Source organism: Zingiber officinale, chromosome 8A (genome assembly GCF_018446385.1).
Source record: "Zingiber officinale cultivar Zhangliang chromosome 8A, Zo_v1.1, whole genome shotgun sequence".
NCBI lineage: Eukaryota > Viridiplantae > Streptophyta > Magnoliopsida > Zingiberales > Zingiberaceae > Zingiber > Zingiber officinale.
In genome coordinates, this window is record NC_056000.1 from 73,101,569 (window position 1) to 73,125,894 (window position 24,326).

The 24,326-nt window shown below is 36.1% G+C and overlaps 2 protein-coding genes and 1 long non-coding RNA gene across 4 annotated transcripts; 2 read left to right on the forward strand and 1 right to left on the reverse strand.

Moving 5' to 3' along the window:
- Positions 1-573: 573 nt before the first annotated feature.
- Positions 574-2,580, forward strand: LOC122012058. Its single transcript, XR_006120101.1, has 2 exons — positions 574-834; positions 2,226-2,580. It is a non-coding gene; the product is annotated as an uncharacterized LOC122012058 (long non-coding RNA).
- A 16,070-nt stretch (positions 2,581-18,650) lies between these two features.
- Positions 18,651-21,817, forward strand: LOC122009530 (probable sulfate transporter 3.4). The gene is made up of 13 exons (XM_042565720.1): positions 18,651-19,043; positions 19,120-19,168; positions 19,244-19,451; positions 19,530-19,701; positions 19,790-19,855; positions 19,950-20,063; positions 20,139-20,255; positions 20,338-20,464; positions 20,553-20,839; positions 20,919-21,109; positions 21,221-21,306; positions 21,396-21,472; positions 21,556-21,817. Exons 1-13 carry the CDS (start codon positions 18,705-18,707, stop codon positions 21,691-21,693), a joined length of 1,971 nt encoding a protein of 656 aa, XP_042421654.1. The 5' UTR covers positions 18,651-18,704; the 3' UTR covers positions 21,694-21,817.
- Positions 21,818-22,358: 541 nt separating this feature from the next.
- On the reverse strand, positions 22,359-23,935 carry LOC122011677 (FCS-Like Zinc finger 8-like). Of its 2 annotated transcripts, none has more exons than XM_042568051.1 (3): positions 23,760-23,935; positions 22,883-23,617; positions 22,359-22,795 (listed from the first exon to the last, which is right to left on the reverse strand). In XM_042568051.1, the coding sequence occupies exons 2-3, from the start codon at positions 23,605-23,607 to the stop codon at positions 22,642-22,644; spliced, it is 879 nt and encodes a 292-aa protein (XP_042423985.1). In that variant the 5' UTR covers positions 23,608-23,617; positions 23,760-23,935; the 3' UTR covers positions 22,359-22,641. The 2 variants fall into 2 exon arrangements, with proteins under 2 accessions (XP_042423985.1, XP_042423984.1); XM_042568050.1 differs by having other exon boundaries at positions 22,883-23,665.
- Between the last annotated feature and the right edge of the window lie 391 nt (positions 23,936-24,326).

Here is a 24,326-nt window from a genome sequence, read left to right on the forward strand (position 1 = left end):
ACACTACGGTATGGGAAAGGACATGTGTACACCTCGGTATGTGTACACTCGCTTCTCCACAACCCTATATAAAGGCCCTCACCCTTCGCCGGAGGTACGCACTCTACGATTCTTGGAGCCACTTTCTTGTTATCGAGCTTTGCCTGACTTGAGCGTCGGAAGGTCGTCGCCGGGAACCCCTTCCCGGCCCGACTTCTGTGCAGGTTCATCGGAGGTCCGAGCGGATAGTCAGAAGATCTACGTCAGCCGCTTGGAGAGCGCCACGTGCCCAGCGTCCGTTGATTCAGCTTTCGGACAGGATCACTAGTGTTATGCCCAACATGGTGATGATTTCTTAAAAGTCTTCTCGAGATCAATTGGTTTTATCACAGCTCACAAACTTTGAATGTATTCTCTTGCATATTTTTGGTAGAAAACAAAAACTGGACCACGATTTATCAACCAAAAAAATCAAAATTCTTCCTATTAGACTAAATATTTCCTGTGCTACATTGCAGATAGCTATTTCCTTGAAATTAACAATGGCTGAAAGGCTTTTCTCTTGAGTTAAGATCACCACTAGCAAGTGGTGCACAAGTCATCTTTACATGACTTACTTTGCTGGATGCATAGTTCACTAGTCGCCACTGCTGCTAGTGCAAAACTGTCATGAAGTACATTCCTGACTTCTGCCAATAGATCTCATGAAGTCAACACCGCAAAAGCTGTCACTCAATTCTGATCATTCCACATTAGATTGAAGTTGCAGTCGTCGTTGAATCCATTCTCCCTGCAGTGGAGGAGTTTGTTCATTCTTTGACATGCACAAATGAGTCTTCAACCCAATGATATCAGGTATGGATCTTCTTTGTCAAATTATTGCTGATGTCGATACTTATTTCTCCCAGAGTAGAGATCTATCTCCCCAAGTCGAGTGCTGCCATTCTATTTGCACTCCAACTCACTTCCCTTTCAAAAACCTGAGGCCCTCCCCAAGTTTGCCATTGCTCATGCTTGTATTTTTCAGTTCCGTCAATAAACCACATTTCACTGGACCAGTTTTTCAGGTTGAACTTGAAGGTTTGGTCCGGGTTTCAAGACATCGTGTCGACCCAAAGTTGTTGACTATAAGTGGCTCAGTAATCATTCTTCAGCTAAATGCTAACCCTGCACTAGGCCTCACCATTAGATGTGAGTTAGTGAGCTTTTGGCTAGTGCTATCCCAACACTAGGGCCCTACCCTACCCATTTCTTTAGGGTAAGATCGACGCGAGAAGTTCATTGTTTTCCACTAAAAGTGATCCACAAAGGATTAGCCTCCTCACTCACTCTCATCTCATAGGACTTCTGAGGACCAGAAACAAAGCTCCCCGGTGGAGGAATAAGTTCAGAGTGATGAGATGATGCATTGAATTAAGGCACTCCTTCCACTTCTTCTTGTCCCTCCAATGCAGCACTGAGCTTGTTTCTTTAGGCCTCTCAGAGTAATGTGGCTTTCATTTGCCAAAGTCCACCTTATCTTTTAGGAATGCAAATCTATTCATTTAGGAAGTTCATGAACCAATAACAACCGCATAATTAGCTTATTCAATTGGTTATGCCTGCATTGGTGCAATGGGTTCGAGTACACATACACTTGTTGACTCGTATCATCCGCCCGGTGATGGGCACGCCCATACTTAATCAAATGCGACCGAAAGCTACTTGATATGATTTTCGGCGAAAATGGCACTACGAAAGAAAGAAATGCACATCTCCATGAATGTGAATATCGTAAACTAGCACGACTTACCCGTGCGGAGCTCAAAAGTGTGGTTTAGAGTATATCCCTAATCCCTTGCCATGGGTCCACACCAATTTTTCATCTAATAATAGGGTTTGAGTACACATACACTTGTTGACTCATAGCATTCACCTGGTGATGGGCACTCCCATAATTCATCAAATGAGACCGAAATTTACTCCATATGATTTTCGGTGAAAATGACACTATGAAAGAAAGATATTCACATCACCATGACTGTGAATATCGTAAACTAACGCTGCTTCTCTGGGCCCCAAAAGTGTGGCTTAGAGTATATCCCTTTGAGTTGGGTCCACACCAATCTTTCATCTATTAATAGGCCCAAGCACTTTCTCCCCAACTAGTGGTTTAGCCACTCAAGAAGAAGAAGAAAAGAAAAAAGAGAGAAGCTCAAAATTAGGGTTCTGAAAAATCTAATCTTTGCTTTATTATCCCTTTGCAGCCTCATAGAAAGCTGGCTTGTCATGCTCAGAGGCAAAGGAGAGGAAGATGGCAAAAGACAAGTCAATTAGCTTATGATGGCAGCTCACAGATGAGATAAAAAAAAATGTGGAACTTCCTCCAATGGTGTGGAATATTCCTGGCATATACTCTGCTGAAGTATGCTGTGTATCTTTTTTAAAGAGAAAAAGAAGAAGAAGAGATTGCCTTTGAAATTTCGTGTTGTGTCTTTCTTATCATTCATAAAGGAGATTAATAGTTAATCATCAATTAGATGGATGAGGATTTCATGTTGAATATCTTGTATTCTTTTTTATTAAAAAAAAAGCCATTTTGAGGCTTTTTATTGGCTTAAAGATTAGAAACTTGTTCAAGTGGAGCCCATATCATCGATCTTAGCCGCATCTTCTAGTTCGATCAGTTGAACCGATTGATCCATTGATGTTTTGAAATATTAAAAGGGCTAATTATGATATCTTCGGTCTATTGAAATCCAATTATTGTTTTATATTTATGAATTCTAGTTATTAAAGACTATTCAATAAAAAAAAAAGGTAAATATTTAAAAAAAGAATATTTTTTTTCTTAAAAATCGCTTTAAAACGATTGTAGCATTACTATAGTGTGTAGAAACTACTCGATAATTATTACGTGTAGAAGTTACTTGATAGCTACTACGTGTAGAAATTACTCGGTAGTTACTACTACGTGTAAAAGCTATCCAGTAGTTGCTACAACATGTATTTATTATGAATTTAGAATTTAGAATTTATGATATCTGAATATTATTATATCAAAATACTTTCTACAACTACTTTAAAATTATTTTTTATGAAGTTTAGATAATTTGAACCAAATTGATAAATAGTATTTTGATATAATAGTGTTCAAATATCCTAAACTTTAAATTTACACTAAACACGTTGTAGTTGATACTAGTAACCTCTACATGGTAAATTCTAAACTCACCCTAAATATGTTATAACAACTACTAGATAGCTTCTATACATTATAGTAATTACCAAGTAACTTTTACACATTGTTGCAGCTACTAGTAGCTTTCTACACGATATAAATTTTAAATCTTAAACTCACTCTATTCAATAGCTCTATACGCAGTAGAAACTATGTAGTAACTAATATATATTGTAGAAATTGTCTGATAACTTCTATAATAGCATTGGGTCAAGGGATAATTTTGGAATAAAATCATGAAAAAGATGTCTGTATGATTATTTTGGAAAGAATGATGTTTATATGATATTTCTCTTAATTTGAGATACGCTTTTGATTTTTGTCATATATATATATATATATATATATATATATATATATATATATATATATATATATATATATATATATATATATATATATATATATATATATATATATTTTAACTTGGGTTTTAATTAAGTTATAGATCACAATCGTTGAAAGCATTTTTTTTTTTTTTTTTTTGAGCTTCTAGTTATTACCTTTAACGTTTAGGGATTGAATTATAATATTAAGTATAAAAAAATTAAATTAAATTTTGATTTTTTTTTATGTGGACTGATGTTACAAGATAAATTGGATAGGGTATATCAGACGAGATCCTCTGGTCCTACCTGCTTGATCCACCCCTGGATTAGGGGCAGTAATTAGAGAGATTCAATGGTCCCCACTTGGAAAAAAATGAAGACTATTAAATCTCTTCAATTAATATAATAAATCATGGTTTGATCCATTAAAAGTGAATCAGAGGATCTCTACTCAGGGTATATATAAATAAAGGGTATATTATTCTAATAATGATAAATTAAATAAATTATGTGGAAAAAAATTGCTCGACCTAGCGTCCCGAAAAATTAAATACTTTAGAAATGTGAGTGGGCAGGTGTGGCTTGATTTAAGTGTCACATATGTTATTCCCTATGTTCGCTTTATTGACTCATGTCAACCGTTAAGGACAAAGTGAATAAGTGCTCATAACGCGCGGCAGGTAGAAAGTCAAAAAGCAAAACGTTGACCTTTTGCCTTTTTAATGTTGTTGGTGTCGGAACGAGTCTTATTGGGAGTCCACCATTCATAATATAAAAACGTGCTCTTCTCGTCAAACTTATAAGAACCTAATAAATTAGTAATATTATATTTATAGATTTATAATTTTTATAGAAGAATATGAATTATGTTTTAAGTTCGATTAGCTTAAATCCGTATTGGTCGGCACAATCAAAATTTACCACTCTTGCGTAGTTCGGATCCTCTATTCCTATTTTTCTCTGTCTTTATTTTTTAATGAACAGATCAAATTAAATTTCAAAACATCATATTATCTTTAAAATATATATAATATCTTCGTGATGTGCAAAGCATCCTTAAAATTTAATATGATCCGTCCGATCGATAATAAATACGGGAACAGAAAAAAATAAGAATAGAAGATCTGAACTACTCTTGCGAGACCTTTGGAGATAGGATTGACAGTACTGATTTTTTATTTTATTTATTTTATTCTTATTTTTTATTTTTATAGTTAATTCATTTCTTCCCCTCTTTTTCTCTGTTTTTTTCGACAAGCAAAAATTAAATATCTTTTTAAAGATATAGGAGATGGATTATTTTATATATATATATTGTTTTTTTCGACAAACAAAAATTAAATATCTTTTTAAAGATATAGGAGATGGATTATTTTATATATATATATATATATATATTATATTATATTTTAAAAAATATTGAAATCTTATCAACACAATATGGTATATCATCTTATCATTATAATATGAAACTTTAATATGGTTGAAAATTTTAAAATTTGATTTAAACATAAGAATTTGATATGCTAATTGTATCGAGAAGCAATTCGTACACCTCCACGTAGAAAATGATGGACCTACTTATGGTCCTCATATGAAGCCCTAACTTTGAGAATTAGTAGAAAGAATGATTCAATTAATGGTCCTCTGGACATCCCTGCCTAATTCTAAACTCGCATTTGAACTTATCGATAAGCATTCAAATTAAAGGACAGTACTTGCAAGGCCGGTTTTAGGCCTATGTTATTAAACTCTATGTTTAGGGTCCTAATTTTTTAAAATTCATTATTTTTAATATATTAAATATATTTTTATGTATATTTTTTTTAAAAAATAGAAAAATAATAGAGTTTTGATAAAAAATTTACATGATCTCATTCTTTGATCAAACATTCATATTTTGTAAAGATCTCGTTATGCTTTCAACGGATAAAGTCATAAAGGTGCTTTGTTTTTAACTCTCTTTTTTTTTTTTTAAATTATGTATGTTATTTTATAAGATCTAATCTATTTCTCTTCGATATCTCTCAACCCTACACTTTCTCCTTTGATAGGTAAGAACGTGAATTAGAAATTTTTTATCCATGCAATGCAAAATAAAATACTAGTTTTTTTTTTCAATTCCCCCTCTTCTCCTTTTCCAGCTCTCCCTCTCTATGTTTCTCTCGCTAGTTGAGATTGAGAAAGAGAAATCACACCTAATATTGTCATGTTAATTCGGTTGGTGCTACTATGCTCCTTGTTTGATTAAGTTCAAATGTGATGCATCTGTCTGTATTGTGTCCGATCAAGATGCATTATTTTTATTTTTATTATTAAGTAAATAGCAAGTTAGATATCTTTATCATTTTACTTCTTTAATAGACATTAAATTTAGTTTTTATTTAGATGTATTTATAGTGATAAATGTTTAGATTTCCTCTTTGTCTCTATAATATCATTTACAACTATTCTAGTTTATTTATTCATTTATTTTTTGTGTTTAGTGGATGATGATGAGTTAAGATTATGAGTATGATTCTTTTTATTGTCGTCTCATTCTCTTATTTTCTCAAATTTGTTACCTTTGTAAAAACTATTCTAAAGAAAAATTAAATAATTTAGTAATTTTATCAATTAAAAAAATATCATAGAAACTTGAATATGAAAATTTAATTAAAAAATTATAAATTTTATTTTTTAAATTTAATAGTTTGATTAGTTTTAAAATAATTAAAATCCACCATTGTCGGTCGTAAATCTAAATAAGAAAGAGCGATGAAATATTTTTTAAAATAATATCAAAGGCCTAATTTTTTCCCATCTAGAATCTCAAACATGCTTAGCCACCCCTGCTTCCTATTTCACTTTATTCACAAAAATTGGAGACCAAATACCCCTAGGGCTATGGTGTAGTGGCAGAGCATCCAGGTTGTTACCCAGGCACCAGCGGTTCGAGCCCCAGCTATGGCAAATTTGTAGGAATTTTTTCTCCAAATGAGGCACGCAACTAAAGGAGGCTGAGCTTGTGGAGACGGACCAGTCACCCCAGGCTCGATGTTACCCAGCCTGGTTAATCATTTCATTTTTTTTATTAATGATTAAGTAGTCTCCGGGACTATAGTGTGGTAGGACATCCAGGTTATCACCCAAGTATCTGCGATCCGATCCCCAACTATGGGATATTTACAGAAATTTTTCCTCCAAATGAGGGGTGCAATCGAAGGATGTTGGGCTTCTGGGTTGGCCGCTGCGTGCGCTTTCCGATTTACTCTAGTGGTCGATGGAAAGCTTCCGTGGGGTTGAACCGATCACCCCAGGGATAGTTAATTGAAGCTAACTAGGATTATCATATTTTTTTTAATTAATGATTAAGTAAAAAAATTGGAGATAAAAATTTCACTTTTTTTATTAATGATTAAGTAGGTCTCTTCAAGGGCGGTGTCGTGGTTAAAACATAGGGTGTTGTCATATAAGGTCTCAGGGTGAAATTTGGTACATCCGAGCATACCTCCCCATGCCTTGGCCACCTACACTAATGGATAGTAGCCACCCGTGATTTATTTCCTCCGTATTGATCTAGGGACGAGTTGGCAGGGCGTTGGGACGAGCGAATCGTCTTTTGCCACATGATTAATGATTAAGTAAAACTTAGCGCATCCGAGCATATCTTCCCCCATGCTTTGACCATTTACAGTAATGACTAGTAGCCACTTGTGATTTATCTCCTCCGTATTTGTTTAGGGACGGATTGGCAGAGGCATTGGGGCAAGTGAATCGCCTTTTAATTTGACACTTGATTAATGATTAAGTAGTCCCCTCGGGGTGGCACGGTGATTAAGTCATGGGATGTTGTTATATTAGGTCATGGGGTTGAAACTTAGCGCGTCCGAGCATTTTTTTTTCCCATTCCTTGGCCACTGCACTAATGACTAGTATCCACCTGTGATTTACCTCTTCCGTGTTAGCCTAGGGACAGATTGACGGAGATCTTGGGATGAGCGAATCACCTTTTGTCATATTGATTAATGATTAAGTAACTGCAGTTTCATTGTTTGCCTACTCATAGATGGTTGCAGGGCTTTCATCTTTTACTATAATTGATTAATGATTAAACGCCCTGGGGGCTATGGTGCAGTGGAAGGGTATCAAATTATCATCTAAAAACTCATGACCCATACTCGTGGTGAAAATTTTCTATGGAATTGGATCGATCGTCCTAAGTTTGATATTATTTGATTAAGTTATTTTTTTATTAATGATTAAGATAGGAAAAAAGAAAAGGTGCCTAGCGAAGAACATGCAATGGAATATCCAAAACTCTTCATCTAAATTAGTGCTAATTAATTAATTAATCCACCATACATAAACCCACCATGCACCTCTTCAAAATATTTAATTCGATTGGAGATGAAAGAAGCACACTGCAACTTCTGAATTGTACCAGAACATTTATGTGCAAGCCACACGTTTTGATTCCCTACGCATGAAGCAAAGAAGAGAAGAAGGATTAAGAAGGAATCTGCCGAGAGTGATCGGTGGACCAACACACGCCATTCAAGTTTCACCACCATGAATCAAATCGGAGGAGAAGAAGAAGAAAAAGACACTGGAGCCATTAACCCCTCTCTCTCTCTCTCTCTCCCCCCCCCCCCCTTCAAAGCACTTGTTGGGGGTACTTTGGCAAACAAAATATTGTCGTGTTTGATCGAGGACGGATTAAGCTAATTTTGGTTTGGTCAAGAGAGGCGAGTGTAGGTTTGGCTTGAAGGTAGCTCGAGGTACACTTGTGACAACCACTTATAAGATAACTTCATATAGCCCTTTTCTCATATAAGACTTTCCTTGCCAATGTGCGGTCCTAATCTGATCCACTTATATTTTTCTTTGTCTAACCCTCGAGTTAAGACTTTACGGCTTTACCCTTATCTAACCCTAGTTAGAACTTTACCATTCGCTAAGCAAAGAGGGCTCAGATCGATTGGATAATCAATCAAGGTCAAACCCAATCGATCAGGTGATCGATTATGAGGAGAAGTTCACGAAACAGAAAGATGTTGGATCAATTAGGTAATCTCGATCAAGACCTGCGCCAATTGATCAAGTGATCGATTGGGTGCATTTCTTCACGACAAAAAGGAGCTCTTGATCGATCAAGAGGAGTTTTTCGTGAAGCACAATAGCTTCCTCGTGAGATCAAGCATGATCAATTGGGAGAAGCTCGTGAGCGAATAGTGGGTTTTGTAATCGATTGCTTAAGAAGGCTCATCATCAATTGGCTAATCATTTAAGTGATGAAGAAAAGAGTCATTGCGAGGTTTGGACAGTTGGATGCGCTCAGATCTGACGTGGTAATCGATTGAGGTAAGGCCAATCAATTGGAACCCCTAATCCGCGGGAGGTAATGACAAAGATTCAAACACAATTCTTCTCTACTCTTCACCGCTGATCCTTGAGTTTTGGAAGACAAGTGTTTTTGCATTTTCCAACCGATCAAGAGGCATTTACAAGCTACAAGAAAACAAGCAAGGTTTTCATTTATATTGTGTTTTTTCTTCTTGTTTGCATTATATGTCTTGTATGTGAGCTTGTACGAGGTTTCTCCATCTCCGGAGTATGTATGAAAAAGAGGTTTTTCATAATGGAGAGTGTACTTTGTGTGAATTCTTAGATTAGTCACATCGTTGAGATGGATACCAAATAAATCCAAGTGTTAGCAACTTATCATTGAAGAAGCAATTAGAGCTAATTACCCCCCCCCCCCTCTAGTTTGTTTGAGTGTCCTTACAAGTGGTATCAGAGCGAGGTCATTCTTCATTAGACTAACTACTGAGAGAGCAATGAGCTAGAGGAAGAAGAAGATATTGAAACTTGAAGCCCTAATTTCCACGTCAAGAAATTATCATCAAAAGAGCTCAAGTTCAAAAATGGAGTTTAGAGACGGATTCAGATATGATATCCAAGCACCTCCACCATTCGACATTGGAAGCTTCGACCTTTGGAAATCAAAGGTTGAAAATTTTCTCATGATGAAGATAGAGTAATGATTTACTTTAATAGAGGGATTTTAAACTACAATTGATGAAAAAGGGAAGCTCCTCAAGGAGAAGAAATGAACCGAGGAACAAGTCAAGATATGTGAGGCCAACGAGAAGGTAATTAAATTATTGGTTAATTTAGTGCCAAGCACCATATTATGCAAAATCAGAGAGTATAAAGATGCCAAGGAGATATGGAGTAAGTTGGCAAAGCTTCATGAAGATCCATTCTCAATGGAAAGCAACGACAAAGGCAAAGATGTAAACTCTTTGTTTTATATACACGAGGATTCGGAGGTTAAGAGGTGCTCAACATCCGAGGATGAAGTTAAAGAGGCATCCACCTCAAGTATTGAGGAGGAGAGTAATTTATTAACACCAGAGCAAGAAGAAGCCTCCACTTCTGAGTCAAATGAAGAAGGATCATGTGTCACCCCTATGAGAAAAGAAGGTATATCAAGTTCAATTTGTAAAAATAAAAATCATATTATTTGTTTTGAGTGTAGGGAGAACAGACACTACAAGAGCAATTGTCCAAAATTGATGAAGAAGAAGGCCAATTGACACCAAAGGGAAAGAAGAAGCCAAAGGAGGCTTTACTCGTGATATGCAAAGGCGAGGAACACATTATGTGCTTCATATGCAATCAAAAGGGGCACAGTCAATATCCAAAGGGAAGGTTTAACAAAGGAGGAAACTCAAGTTAATGGGGAGCTTCCAAGAACAAGCTTAAGGTACCATTAGTTAATGGTACTTGCTTAAATTATGATAAAAATATGTTACAAATAATTTTTATTATTTCAATGCTATTTATCATGAAAATAGAAAATATGAAAACCTAGAGTTAATTATAAATCATTTCATTCTAGGACTATCTCATATAATGTTAGGAAGGTAGATAACAATTTGAACAAGAATTCTAAGGATTTTAGGTATATGCCTAAAAATAAAAATGCCCAAGAGAATCAAGAAAAGTCCAGATTGAAGGATTTAAAGAGAGAAAATCAAGTCTTAAGGTCAAGACTTGATAAATTAGAAAAATTCTTTAAAAGAATAGAAAATGTCTTTAAGGGGTCAAATGAACAAGATCGAAGGATAAATAGGGAAGACTCATTCAATGGAAAGAGAGGTTTGAGTTACAAACCAAAAGCCAAAGAGAATGTGTCCTCATACCATAGAGTTCTATATAACTATAGAACTAACCCTATGTCTAAGAGTCAAGTTAAGATAACAAGGAAAGTTATCCCTAGAAGTAACCTTGAAAAGACTAGTATAGCTAAGACTTTTAAGAAGCCTAAGAAAGTCACTAAGAAGATCATAAGGGAAGTTATCTTTAGAGTTGACCGTAAGGAGTCCAGTGTGACCAAGGCTTCTAAGAAGCTTAGGAAGGTCATTAGGAAATTATTAATGAAAGTTATCTCTAATGAGTACTTAGAGCACCCAAGGAGTAATAATAGGTTTTGGGTTCCTAAAAGTATGTTCTATACACCCTAGATGAGTTTAGAGAGTGTCAACTCTAATTGGAAGGGTAGTTAACCCAACCTTTGTGAAGTCAACACTTTGTGGCATTTTCAATATATTGTTACACCTTAAAAAATAAAGGATCAATATTTACTCTTTAGAATAGTAAAATATGTCAAAATTTGAAGATTTGAACCTAATTAAATTGGCACAATTAGGTTAGAAGTCAAAGAAATATCAAGTTGGGATTTTGACAATTTCTTTAAGAGATAAGGCAACTAAGGATTATTTTTAAATTTAACGATTAGTAAGTGATACTTAAATAGATAATCTAGGTATTTCCTTTATGATTAAATTGCCATGATTTTGTGCCCTATCATATGTCATGACATTATATTTAACATTCATATATGTTTATGAAAAATGTCATATGTCATGTCATACATATATCATTATTCATGATAATTTTTCTTTTCGAAAAATATACATTTGATATATGTCATGCTCATTTTCATGCATTATTTTAAATTCCTTGTAATTAAGGACAATGACATTAATTGACAGCGTAGGTTGGATGATCAAAATTTAAATGCTTAGTTAAATATGCACAATTCCTTAATTTTAGGGAAAATTTATTGTACATTTCACAAGAACCATAGGCTTGACCTGTGTGTATTTTTGAGATACTCTAGATACAAGTGAGATATTAGGAGGATGAACAAAACTTAAGGTATTGATTTAGTGCATCTTTTTTATTTTAATTTTCATCTTAACAATAGATTATGAGAAGTCCAATCATTGAAAAAGCTAATTTTCAAGTCTTATGCATTTAGCTCAAAGAACATGGTTGGAAATTTGTTTTGAAAAATGTTTCAAAATTATTTTGAAAAATCTTGGTGAAATCTATCTTTTGGTAGGAATCACCATTGATTAATTGAACACAAAGTAGAGTGAAGCATTGAAGTTTTTTAATAGTTTTTAATTTTTGTGTCAATCTTTAAAAATGGAAGATATTTTCATAGAAAACTATTTTTTTCATGATAGTATATGACATAAATAATGTCTGCGTAAAATTTTATGATTTTTAAAAAAATTGTAGAATTATTTAGGGATTTCTGAATTTCAGTCTGAAAATAAAATTAGAAAATTTAGAAATGTCAATTAATCAAGCAATTGATTCACCCAAACGTGAATTGATTGGTCAATCGATTAAAGGTCATTTTCATGAGCACAGAGGCTCGTGGAATCAATTAAGTGATCGATTAAGCACCTCTCGAATCAATTGAAACTCAACTTCAATTGATTGAAAAGGCTTATTTTGGCTGAAATAGTCTGATTTTAGTTCATTAAGCTTCATTTAGTCATGTTAATCATCCCTAACCCTAAAAAAAATGCATTTATAAGTATTCAAGGATAGGTTTCTTGATGATAACAAGAAAGGAATAGTTAAAGAAAACTAACTTAGAGTTTAGAATGAGGTTTAGCTTCAAAATAGAATTTTAATTTCAAATTTTCAAATTTTGGGTTTCCTAAAGGTTTAGGAACTCCAAGTCATTATTGGTGCAATGATAGAAGTATAGTACATGTTTTGAAGGGGAATTCTCCCTTAAAGACTTGATTTAACTTTATTTTTGGTGACAAGGAAACAATGGAAGGCTGAGTACCTTTGTTGTTATGAATGCTCAAGGATGAGCATTGGAAACAATGGAAGATTAAAAATTTTCATTATGATAAATAGGTGCTCTAGGGTGAGCATAGGATATATGTTCAAGGGTAAGCATATGCTATAGGCTCAAGGTTGAGTATATAATATATGCTCAAGGGTGAGCATAGGATACAACGAAAGATATGAGACTTTCATTGTATTTCTTTGACAAAATTGACTTTTAAGGGGAAGAATTTTTTATATATGTCAAAGGGGGAGAAAATATAGAGTTTAAATTAAAAACCCACATTTATGGGTTAGCCTAACTTAAATATATTGTCAAATATAAAAAAGGATGAAATTGTTGGGAGACTATTGGTGCAATCATTTCTCGCGTCAAGGTTGACCAGTTTGACTAAACTCGAGTGAATTTGAGCTTGAATTTCGATTATGGACAATATATTATAGATAACATGTTTGGACAATATGTTGTGGAACATATAACAGAGAAGTCAAGTAAGTCATAGAGGACCGGTACTTGACTGGTAAAGTCCTAACTAGGGGTTAGAGGTTAGACAATGGTAAAGTCCTAACTAGGATTAGGCAAGAGTAAGGTCATAACTCAAAGATTAGGTAAAGGAAATTTCAAGTGGGTCAAGGAGGACCGTATGTTGGAAAGAAAAGTTCTAATTACGATTAAGCAAAGGAAAGTCCAAGTCAGTCAAGGAGGACCACACGTTGGCAAGGAAAGTCCAAGTGGATCAAGGAGGACCGCACGTTGGCAAAGAAAGTCCAAACTGTGATTAGGTAAGCAAAGTTCAAGTGGGTCAAGGAGGACTGCACGTTAGCCAGGAAAGTCCTAACTGTGGTTAGGCAAACAAAGTTCAAGTCGGTCAAGGAGGACCGCATGTTAGTAAGGAAAGTCGTAACTACGGTTAAGCAAGCAAAGTCCAAGTGGATCAAGGAGGATCACACATTGGCAAAGTAAACCCTAACTGCGGTTAGGCAAAGGGAATTCCAAGTGGGTCAAGGAGGACTGCACATTAGCAAGGTAAAGTTCTAACTGTGGTTAAGCAAGAGAAAAATCTAAGTAAGTTAAGAGGACCACACTTGGTAATCAGAAGTCCAATGAGAAGTTGGCAAAATCTATGTAGGTCAAAAGGTTGATCGGACACTTGATGGAGAAGTCCCAACATGTCACGATTGACCAGAGGTTGGGCAAGTGAACCCTAGACTCAGGTTAAGTGAGTTAGGGTTGGGTAATTGATTGTGCCAAATCCAATCGATTAGTTGATCGATTGAGAGTCTATCTTCGTAAAGCAGAAAGGACTCAGATCAATTAGATAATCGATCTAGGTCAAACCCAATCGATTACCCAATCGATCTAATCGATTGGGAGGAGAAATTCGTGAAATAGAAAGGTGTTGAATCGATTAGGTAATCGATCAATACCTACACTAATCAATCAAGTGATCGATTGTGCACATTTTTTCACGATAAATAGGAGATCTTGATCGATGAACTGATTGATCAAGAGGAGTTTTTCATGAAGCACAGTAGCTTCCTCATGAGAGCGTGATTGATTGGGAGAAGCTTGCTAGTGAACATTAGTGTTTGTAATCGATTGGATGGTCGATTGAGAATGCCCGTAATCAATTGGCTAATTGATTAAGTGACGAAGAAAAGACCCATCGCAAGGTTTGGATGTGCTCAAATTTGACGTGACAATCAATTGGGGGTAAAGTCAATCGATTGAGAGCCCTAATCCAAGGGATATAAATGCGACGAAAAAGATTCAAACGCAACTCTTCTTCTCCACTCTTCACGGCCGATCCTTGAGCTTTGGAAGAAAGGATTGTTGCACTTACCAACCAATCAAGAGGCGTTTATAAGCTTAAGAAAGCAAGTAATGTGTATTTTCTTCTTGTTTGCATTGTATTTCTTGTATGTGAACTTGTATGAGGTTTCTCCATCTCCGGAGTATTTTCGAGAAAGCATATTTTCATAGTGGAGAGTGTACTCTGTGTGGATCTTTGGCTTTGTCACCTTGTTTCCATATTTGACAACCTCGTAACCACTTCTCTATTCATCAAATGTCACATGTTTTGGAATATTTGCAGAGAGAGTCTTGTCGTTGAGGCCATTGTAGACCAACGTAGAGTGTGAGCCTAATATGAGGATAAGGAAATGGGGTCTATGTTAAGTGGTCTTATGGATAAGTGAAGTTAACGATTGAGACTAAGAGCATGATGAGACCTACTGAGATTGTATTTGAGAGGTTGCTGGTGATTGAGACCAAGACTAAAAAGATGTTGGGGCTGAGGCTAAGATAGGGAGAATGTTGGGATCTGAGACTGAGACTTGGACAAAATTGGTTTTTGAGATTGAGACATGGAGGATGTCGACGATTTAGGTCGAGATTGAAAAAATGTCTGGGTTGAGGCTGATATAGGGAGCATGCCAGGATCTGAGGCTGAGACTTGGACATAATTGGTGATTGAGACTGAGGCGTGCAGGATGCTACTATGGAGGCTGAGACAGGGAAGATGTTAAGGTCTGAGACTGAAGCATGGATGATGTCGATGATTAAGGGCGAGACATGAAAAATATCAGGATATAAGACTGAGACATGAAAGAAGTCGGCGAATAAGGGTGAGACATAGAGCAATGTCGGTGACTGAGACTTAGACAGAGAAGATGCCAGAGTATGAGATTGAGGCACGAAGGATGTAAGTGACTGAAGCTAAGACATGGATGATGTCAAGATCTGTAATTGATCAAACTTGAACATTTGATATGAGTGTTCTGAGCGAGTTTGATTAAACCCGCATCCCTTTTAGACTGAGTTTGACCCCTTGTGAGCCAAGTATATTTCACCTTAACCTTAACCGACAACTCAACAAGATTTTTGACCCTACGAGATATGTGGGAGCTATGAGAAACAACCCCATCATAATATGCCAATTAATAGTATTATATATTTTATTAATGAACACGAAAATCAATCTTTTAATACTTTAACATTTACTATGTAACAAGGTTCTTACTGACTAAACTACCTATTACCTTTAGCATAATAATGCCTTAGTAACAATTATTTTATGTCTTAAAGGGAGAAATGATGCTTTTTGAACTTGAATCTATTTGAGAATTGCAACAAAGTATTCATATAAAGAAAGGATTCTTCTTGCCTCCTAGATCGGAGATATAGAATCGAATGTCTAATTCGTTTGGAGGACAAAACAAAGACAAGATTAATGAGTAGTGTATGTGAATCTTTGTAAACTAAGGAATCAAAGCATAAGAGTTTTTGGCAAGCGAAGATTCAATCATATATATTAACTTAAGTCACTATAGAAGAATCTAAGAGGGATTGTTAGGCTAATTGCTAAAACTAATATAACCAAACCACATTAATGTCCCTAATAAGTCTTCTCTAATAAGCCTTGTATCTAAAGACTAGAAATTATATGTGAATTTGAGACCAACAATCCTATATCCCTCTAAAGGAAGGTATCTCATATGCCTATTATAATGTAATATAAGATAAGCTAATATAATATAAAGATTTTAGCTTTATTGAAGTTGTACTGTTTGGTTCAACTTTAATGACAAAAATATTGTATACTTAAGTGGGGAAAAACATATCCTTATAACACCCTTGGTAGCTCTCCTCAATCTATATGTAGCATCGAATAAATAAATAGTGTTAAAACTCAAGAGGAAGTGATATTCAAATCAAAATGCAAAACGCTAGAAGAGATATCTAAGAATTATATTTAAGAATTTTGTTAAATTCTTGCCATCATCTAATTTTTTTTAACCATATTTAAAGATAAATTGAAATAGTATCAAATTATTTAATATCGTCAGTCCCACGATAATATATATATATAGGTAAATTATGGATGAATATTTTTATTCTAACACAACAACCTTTTATACGAGAGATGTTAGCACTTATATAAGTACCAACTGTGTCAATTCGTGAGGAATCAAACTTGACTATAATGTTTATACCTATGGATTATTTCAATCTAACTGAAATAATTAATTGATTTATTTAGAAATATGGATTATTTCAATTTATCCCACTCGTTCTTGATTATAAAGTTCAAAATTTAATTAAACCAATTAAATAACGTTTAGATAGTTAGATGCACAAATCATGCCCAATGTAATCAATTTGACTGTTCACATAATAATTGGCTGATGATACAATATGAATAGACAGTTGGTAAAAAAAATTTGATTAATTTGATAATCGATTTTGTTCGATTATAATGACAAATTTTGATGGTTTAATTTGTTTAATTTTTTTTTTAATTAATTCAATTTCGATTCATTCAGTTCATTGTAATCGGATGCTCAGTTTTACTGTAGGGCTCATCTTAGACGCTGGACACCACCTCATCAATAAGATAATGAGGTGGAGGTTGGCCTGGGTCTTGGTGGATCCTATAGGTAACGATAATTTGTGTTCGAGACCCTCCAGCCAATGTTAGTATAACTTCAATTGAGGAGTTGTGTGTATTTTTTGATTTATTCTGATGATCGATAGAAAAATTTTATAAGATCAGATCGGTCATCTAGGGCTAGTTAGGTTTATTATTATTACTAGCGATCATGCACACACGTTGCGTGATATGAGGAAAGAAAAATTAGGCTATAAAAAATAGTTTGAATTTGTGAGTATTATCCCTACTTTTATTTTTTTAAGTGGGGTAGTACTCTAATATTTTTATAATTTTATATACCTATAGGGGTATTTACAAAAAATTAAAAGGTCATCCATAAATTAGGTAAGGGTGCGTCAAACTCGTGTAATAGTGCAATACTAGGGTGACACTCGAAAATCCCAATAACATAGTAGCATGCTATTATAAGAAGTTCTCCCTTATAAAAAATTAATTTACTATCATACTTGATTTATTTAACTAAAAAGCCTAGACAAGATATTTATAGAAGTTTTTCTGCTCATAATTTTGTCAATTCTAATAAGATGTGAGACTAAAAAAACTCTAAAATTTTAATTTATTAATGAGAAAAATTCGAACTATAAATTCTTGATCGATTAATAAGATAAATTAACAATAACATGTAGCAACTCAGTTTTGAACTTGATTACTGATTGATTAATGAAAAAAAAATTCTAATAATATATCACAATTAGTCTTGAACTTTAAATTATTAATTATTAATAAATTTTGAAATTATTTTTAATATGAAAAAAATATTAACATAATATTATTTTAAGTTTTAAATATTATTATTATTATTATTATTATTATTATTATTATTTTATATAAAATTTGAGGAATTTAAATATAGATCCGTTATATTAACTGTCTTGTGTCAATAAATTAGAAGAACTCAAACTTACACGCTCGGTGTAGTTTGTTGAATCCTCGTGAATATATATATATATTAAGAAAATACTAATTATCTATATAATAAAAATACTCTTTAATTGGATAAAATATACATTAATAAAAACTCAAATTTAAAGCCTTATCTCGAGAGGAATAGTAAGAAGACCGATTCTTTATAGACTATATCAGTTAGATTATCTAGAATTGATAAATCAAAATATTTGAGATATCCAATAATCAATCAAATATTTATAAATAATTTATAAGAAATTGTAAAATCCTTTAATTTCGCTTAAGTTAACGACACATTCCAGATTTGAAGCCTTGCCCTGCCCTGCCCTGCCGTGTCCCAACTCTTCTGCACCTCCAACTCTTGGCGTATCGCATCATAAACCCTCCACTCATTGCCCGCTGCCTTCCCCGAAAAAGTCCCAACTCTTCTGCACCTCCAAATCTTTGCGTATCGCATCATAAACCCTCCACTCGTCGCCCGCTGCCTTCCCCGAAAAAGTAAGTGGAGTTCTCAGCCTTCTTTGATTCCTCCATTACAAATTAAAAATGAAATATAAGAGAAACAGGCAGCAGAATCAACAGTGTTCCTCCTCAATTCCTCTATAAGTAGCCACCATTCTCGCACAAGTTTCTTCAGCCTTGCGTGAGTTCCTCCTTCCAATTCCAAACATGGTTGGAAACTCCAACAGGGTCGACAATTTCCCAGACGGCAATGACCTTGAGGATCCCATGCACTTCTCACGCCCTTTCACGCCGCCTTTGGAAGTCCACAAGGTCTCCGTGCCACCCGAAACCTCCACCTTTCAGTCCCTCAGGCAGAGGCTGTGTGAGTTCTTCTTCCCCGATGACCCTTTCCACCAGTTCAAGAACAAACCTTTTGTCAGGAAGCTTGTCTTGGCCCTCCAGTACGTCTTTCCGATCTTCGAGTGGGGGTCGGACTACAGCCTCGGCCTCCTCAAGTCTGATGCTATCTCAGGCATCACCATTGCAAGCTTGGCCATCCCACAAGTATGAAAACTTCATTTCTGAATCTCTTACTTGCCTCGAAAAATTACCTTGTGATCGTTTTCGTTTTCTTCGACAGGGAATTAGCTATGCTAAGCTTGCCAATTTGCCTCCCATCATTGGCCTCTGTGAGTCTGAGTGCTTAAATTTAACAACTTGTGTGAAACTGAAATGACTAGTAATGGAACTGAACTTTTTGACAGACTCAAGCTTTGTGCCACCATTGATTTACTCTGTCCTCGGGAGCTCGAGAGACCTTGCGGTTGGCCCGGTATCGATTGCATCTTTAGTGATGGGATCCATGTTGAGGGAGGCGGTCTCCCCTGATAAGGAACCTATCTTATTTCTTCAACTAGCCTTCACCGCAACCTTCTTTGCTGGTGTCTTCCAATTTAGCCTGGGGCTCTTCAGGTGACACTTTTCGCGCTCTTTATGAATAATTCACAAGCCATAAGTTCTTGGTTCCAAAATCTCGGTTCTCGATTGCAGGTTGGGATTCATAGTCGACTTCCTATCAAAGCCAACACTGACAGGATTCATGGGGGGAGCAGCAGTCATTGTGTCACTTCAGCAGCTCAAGGGATTGCTTGGAATAGTTCACTTCACTACAAAGATGGGATTCATTCCGGTCATGGAGTCTGTGTTTGAGAACAAAGGAGAGGTAAGAAACACCAATTTCTGAAAGAGCTATTGAGATCATGGTGTTTTGCTGTCCAATATCGATTGATCTTTTCTAATGATTTGAGCAGTGGGCATGGCAAACAGTTGTTATGGGACTCTCATTCCTTGCTTTCCTGTTGATTGCAAGACATATTGTAAGACCTGAATCCATCTTCATACTTAATAGACCTCTTTATACATATAAAATTTGGCCAAATTTTAAATTACTCTTGAACTTGTATGGCTCAGAGCATGAGGAGACCCAAGCTTTTTTGGGTATCAGCAGCAGCCCCACTGACGTCAGTGATCCTCTCCACCATCATTTCCTTTGTCTTCAAAGCTCCAAACCATGGCATCAAAACAGTAAGAGCTTTTCGTCTATAAGAAAAAAAAAATGTTCAGTTCTTGTTGTTCTAATTGACTTGCTGGTTCAAACAGATTGGGCATTTACAGAAGGGGCTGAACCCTCCTTCAGCCAATTTGTTGGACTTTGAAGGTTCCTACTTGAGTCTTGCAATTAAAACAGGAATAGTTACAGGAATCTTGGCTCTCACAGTAATCCTGCTGAACCTTTTTGACTCAAATCAGATTTATGGCTAAAAGAGAGTGGTCGAGTTAATCGACAATGGATTTGCAGGAAGGAATAGCTGTGGGAAGGACATTTGCTTCTCTCAAGAATTATCAGATTGATGGTAACAAAGAAATGATGGCCGTAGGAGCCATGAACATGGCCGGATCCTGTGCTTCTTGTTATGTTACAACTGGTAATCCACACCTTGTTATTCCTGGTATCTATTGTTGAAAAGAAAAATAGCAAGTTACATATGAAGTTAACCGCAATTGATGTTTCAGGTTCGTTCTCCCGATCGGCAGTGAACTACAATGCCGGATGCAAGACAGCAGCATCAAACATTGTCATGGCATCTGCAGTGCTCTTCACAATGCTATTTCTGATGCCACTGTTTTACTACACTCCCAATGTCATATTATCTGCAATCATTATCGCTGCGGTGATTGGACTAATCGATGTCAATGGTGCCTTGCGGTTGTGGAAGTTGGACAAGTTTGATTTTCTTGCTTGCATGAGCGCATTCTTTGGTGTTCTTCTTGTCTCAGTGCAGATGGGCCTAGCCATAGCTGTAAGAATTCTTTACAATTCAACCAATACGAGCCACTTGCTAGCTGAGCATTCACTGTTATATTAATTGTTCTATGCAGGTCGCGGTATCGTTATTCAAGATTTTGATACAGATCACTCGACCGAACACAGTTGTCTTGGGGAATATCCCAGGAACAAACAGCTACAGGAGTGTGGCACAATACAGGGAGGCAACAAGGATGCCAACATTTCTAATTCTTGGCATTGAGTCCCCTATCTATTTCACCAACTCGATGTATCTGCAAGAAAGGTTTGTTTCGTTCTAGTGTCGCTACTACATTTTCATGTTGATTCGACTAGAAGTGATACTCAATTGCGGATATATCCTTTTAGGATAAAAGTATCTTTGATTCTATGTCAGGATCTTGAGATGGATTCGCGAAGAGGAAGAAAGGATCACAAAGTTGAATGAGAATTCCCTCAAATCGATCATACTAGACATGGCTGGTAAGTTCAACATTTGTGACCATGACAAATGGAAAAAAAAAGTTAATCTGCTACTTTGTCGTTGATGATAAGCTTCAAATTTTACGCAGCTGTAATGACTGTGGATACGAGTGGTATAGAAGCACTTGTGGAGCTGAAGAAGATACTGGACAAAAGATCTCTTGAGGCAAGTATTTCGGACCGTCACTGCAATTTAAGTTTGGGTCTCTAGTTGGTATCTTACTAGACATGTCTCAAAATGGTTTGCAGCTTGTTCTGGTCAATCCAGTTGGGGAAGTAGCACAGAAGCTATCTCAATCAGGAGTTTGGGATCTTTTCGGGTCCGATCACATCTTCGTGACAATTGGGGAAGCGATTGCTGCATCCTCGCACAAGGTCAATGTATGATCTTGGGTTGGGTTGTCTGTGAACATTAATCTAACATAGAAACAAAAGGGATAGGCAATAAGACAAGCCAACTGTATGATGGCATCTGCAGCAAGCAGTGGCAAGATTCTAAAATATTGCCTTATTCAAGCTCTTGTTGTAAGAGATTTTGAGATGAAAAAAAAAAATAACAGAGAAATTTAAATCTGTTGCCTCAAATAGTCTCACTTTGCTTGTTCGTTATTCTTCAAAATTGATGTTCGATAAGATCTTGTTTCTCTGAGCACTTATAATTCAATCATAATTCAATATGAAGAACAAGAGAATCCTCTCTACTTCAACAGTCCAAGTATATCATAATGTATGTGAACTATTACAAATTCCTAAAGAAGAAAGTTAATTGCCAGTAAGATCAGCAAACTAGATGATGCTTGGATTCTATTATGAATGGTTCATTGGAGAGTCTTATTGGAATGTAATCAATGGATAAAAAATGATTTATTTGGAGATATTTTAGATATTAATTTCTCATTCGCTCTAGAAATTAATTTTACAACAATTTGTTCATGAAATAGATTATTCATTATTAAATAAGGCTAAATCTTAAAAACCATATATACAATTTATAGAGATTAAAACAATAGTTCAATCATCTCATGGCACAGAGACATCATGCCATTTCAAAGAGAAAAATTGTAGATTTCACCAAAAAGAAGTTGGTACACAAATTATTAAGCAATACAATTAAAACTGACCATATTCTTTGATCTGAGGTTTAGAACAGAAGAAAAAGACAGGTAGAGCAATTGCCTGCAAGATCCGGCTAACAGTACTATGAATCCTGAAACAAAGAAATGAATGTACATGGTGATATTAACTTTTCTTTTTTGCAAAAGATCAATTTCACAACACCGGCATGGCTCTTGATAAACAGATGATCAAACTGTTTTATCTTCTGAATTTGAATCCTCAGCCTACAAAGCTGAAGGCCATCTCATCAAGCAATATCTCCTCATGGTCTGATGAACCAGGAGTGGCAGCTGAAAATATTCTGGGTTTCTCCTTTTCTTCCATCAATCTTTCTTGGTCACAGCAAACACAGCTACATAGAGCTTTGTTGCTACTGCAATGCATAAGGAGTTATAACGGTAAGGAGCTAATGTCGAATTATAAGGACAAGAAGATGAATTGGAGATGTTTAGGGACTAACCTACACATAAAGATGTCTTTTCCCTCTTCTAATTTCTCCTTGCAAGAAGAGCATGATAGTGAATCTTCCTCTTTATGACCAGATTTCTTAAGAGATGTTGATCCTATGATGCGGCTTTCAAGTATGCAATCTCCAAAAATGTGAGTCAGTTTGGGGCTAGGACCATAAGATATAATGCAAGTGTAGTCCTCCGATCGCTCCATCTCACTCGAAGAGATTGTGCTAAGAAGTCTATGAGAAGATCCCAAAACCTTCTGAAAATTGGACTCTGGTTGAACCTCTGAATTCAAGTAGTTCTTGACATTGTTAAAAGACTTAGTAACAAGCCCTGAAGAACCAGAATGTGGTTTCGGTGATTGAAATTGTGGCTGTGACAAGATACCATAGTCATGGGTCGAGGCATTGTTCCTCATCTGTGAACTGAACACAATGTTCCTGTTCCCAGAGTGCCCTGAGGCCTTTCCACAAGGTTTGGTTTCCTCATCATCATTGAGAAAATCAAGGAGGCCAAGGCCTACCTTGCTGCTGTCCCAACATTTAAGCCTGCCATGAATGCCTGCAGGTGTAGGGCTCCAAACTGCACCACAGTCTGAAGAGCCCTTGCTGGTGAATCCCACAAGCAGGCCAGGGGCATTAGGGAAGGGGCTACAAGAGGCCTTTTGAGACATGAAGTGCTCTTTACTTTGATCCTTTTGAACTGGTCTGCTCCTCTTCCTCAACATCATCTTATCCAACCTATGAACACTGCTACTTAATTAGTTGCTAATCTTCAAATCCCTAGTACTGGCAAAAGATCAAACAAAAAGCATGAATGATCAAAGGCTATCACATAAACAGATTACAGGAGCAGAAATGAGAAAGGAAAGGGAAAACATGCCAGCTTTTGAGCTCTTTGCCGGTGGTATTCTCCCTCTCCCTCTCTCAACTGCGAGTGTGAGAGATTCATGCAGTGGAGAAAGAAAAAGAAGGGCAGTAGGTGGAGTTAAAGTGGGGTTTCACAAACGTACCAAAGCTTCCGAGGAGAGCACTGCCACACTCAGTCACAGTCACACACACCTCCCTCTCCTTTGGTAAATTTCACCCTACCTGTATAGGCACTGCCCCAACCTCTCACAATGAGATGGTGGGATCCACTATTTAAGTGTGGGTCCCACCGTCCCATTGTGAGAGGTTGGGGCAGTACCTGTACAGATAGGATCGAATTAACCCTCTCCTTTGGCTGCATGCATGGAATTCAGGGCAGGGCAGCTCTGCGGCTTCTGCTGCACTCCGTCGATCACAGTCGTCAGAACACAACGTTAATTTATTCCTCCGTTACATCAATCTCAGTTTTGTTCTGAAACCGGAAGGAAACAGTGCGAGCCTGACAACTGAACCATGCAACCATTCAATGAGTAAACGGAAGGAAGTGGGTGGGAGTGAGAAGGTTGGAATTTGATTGAGT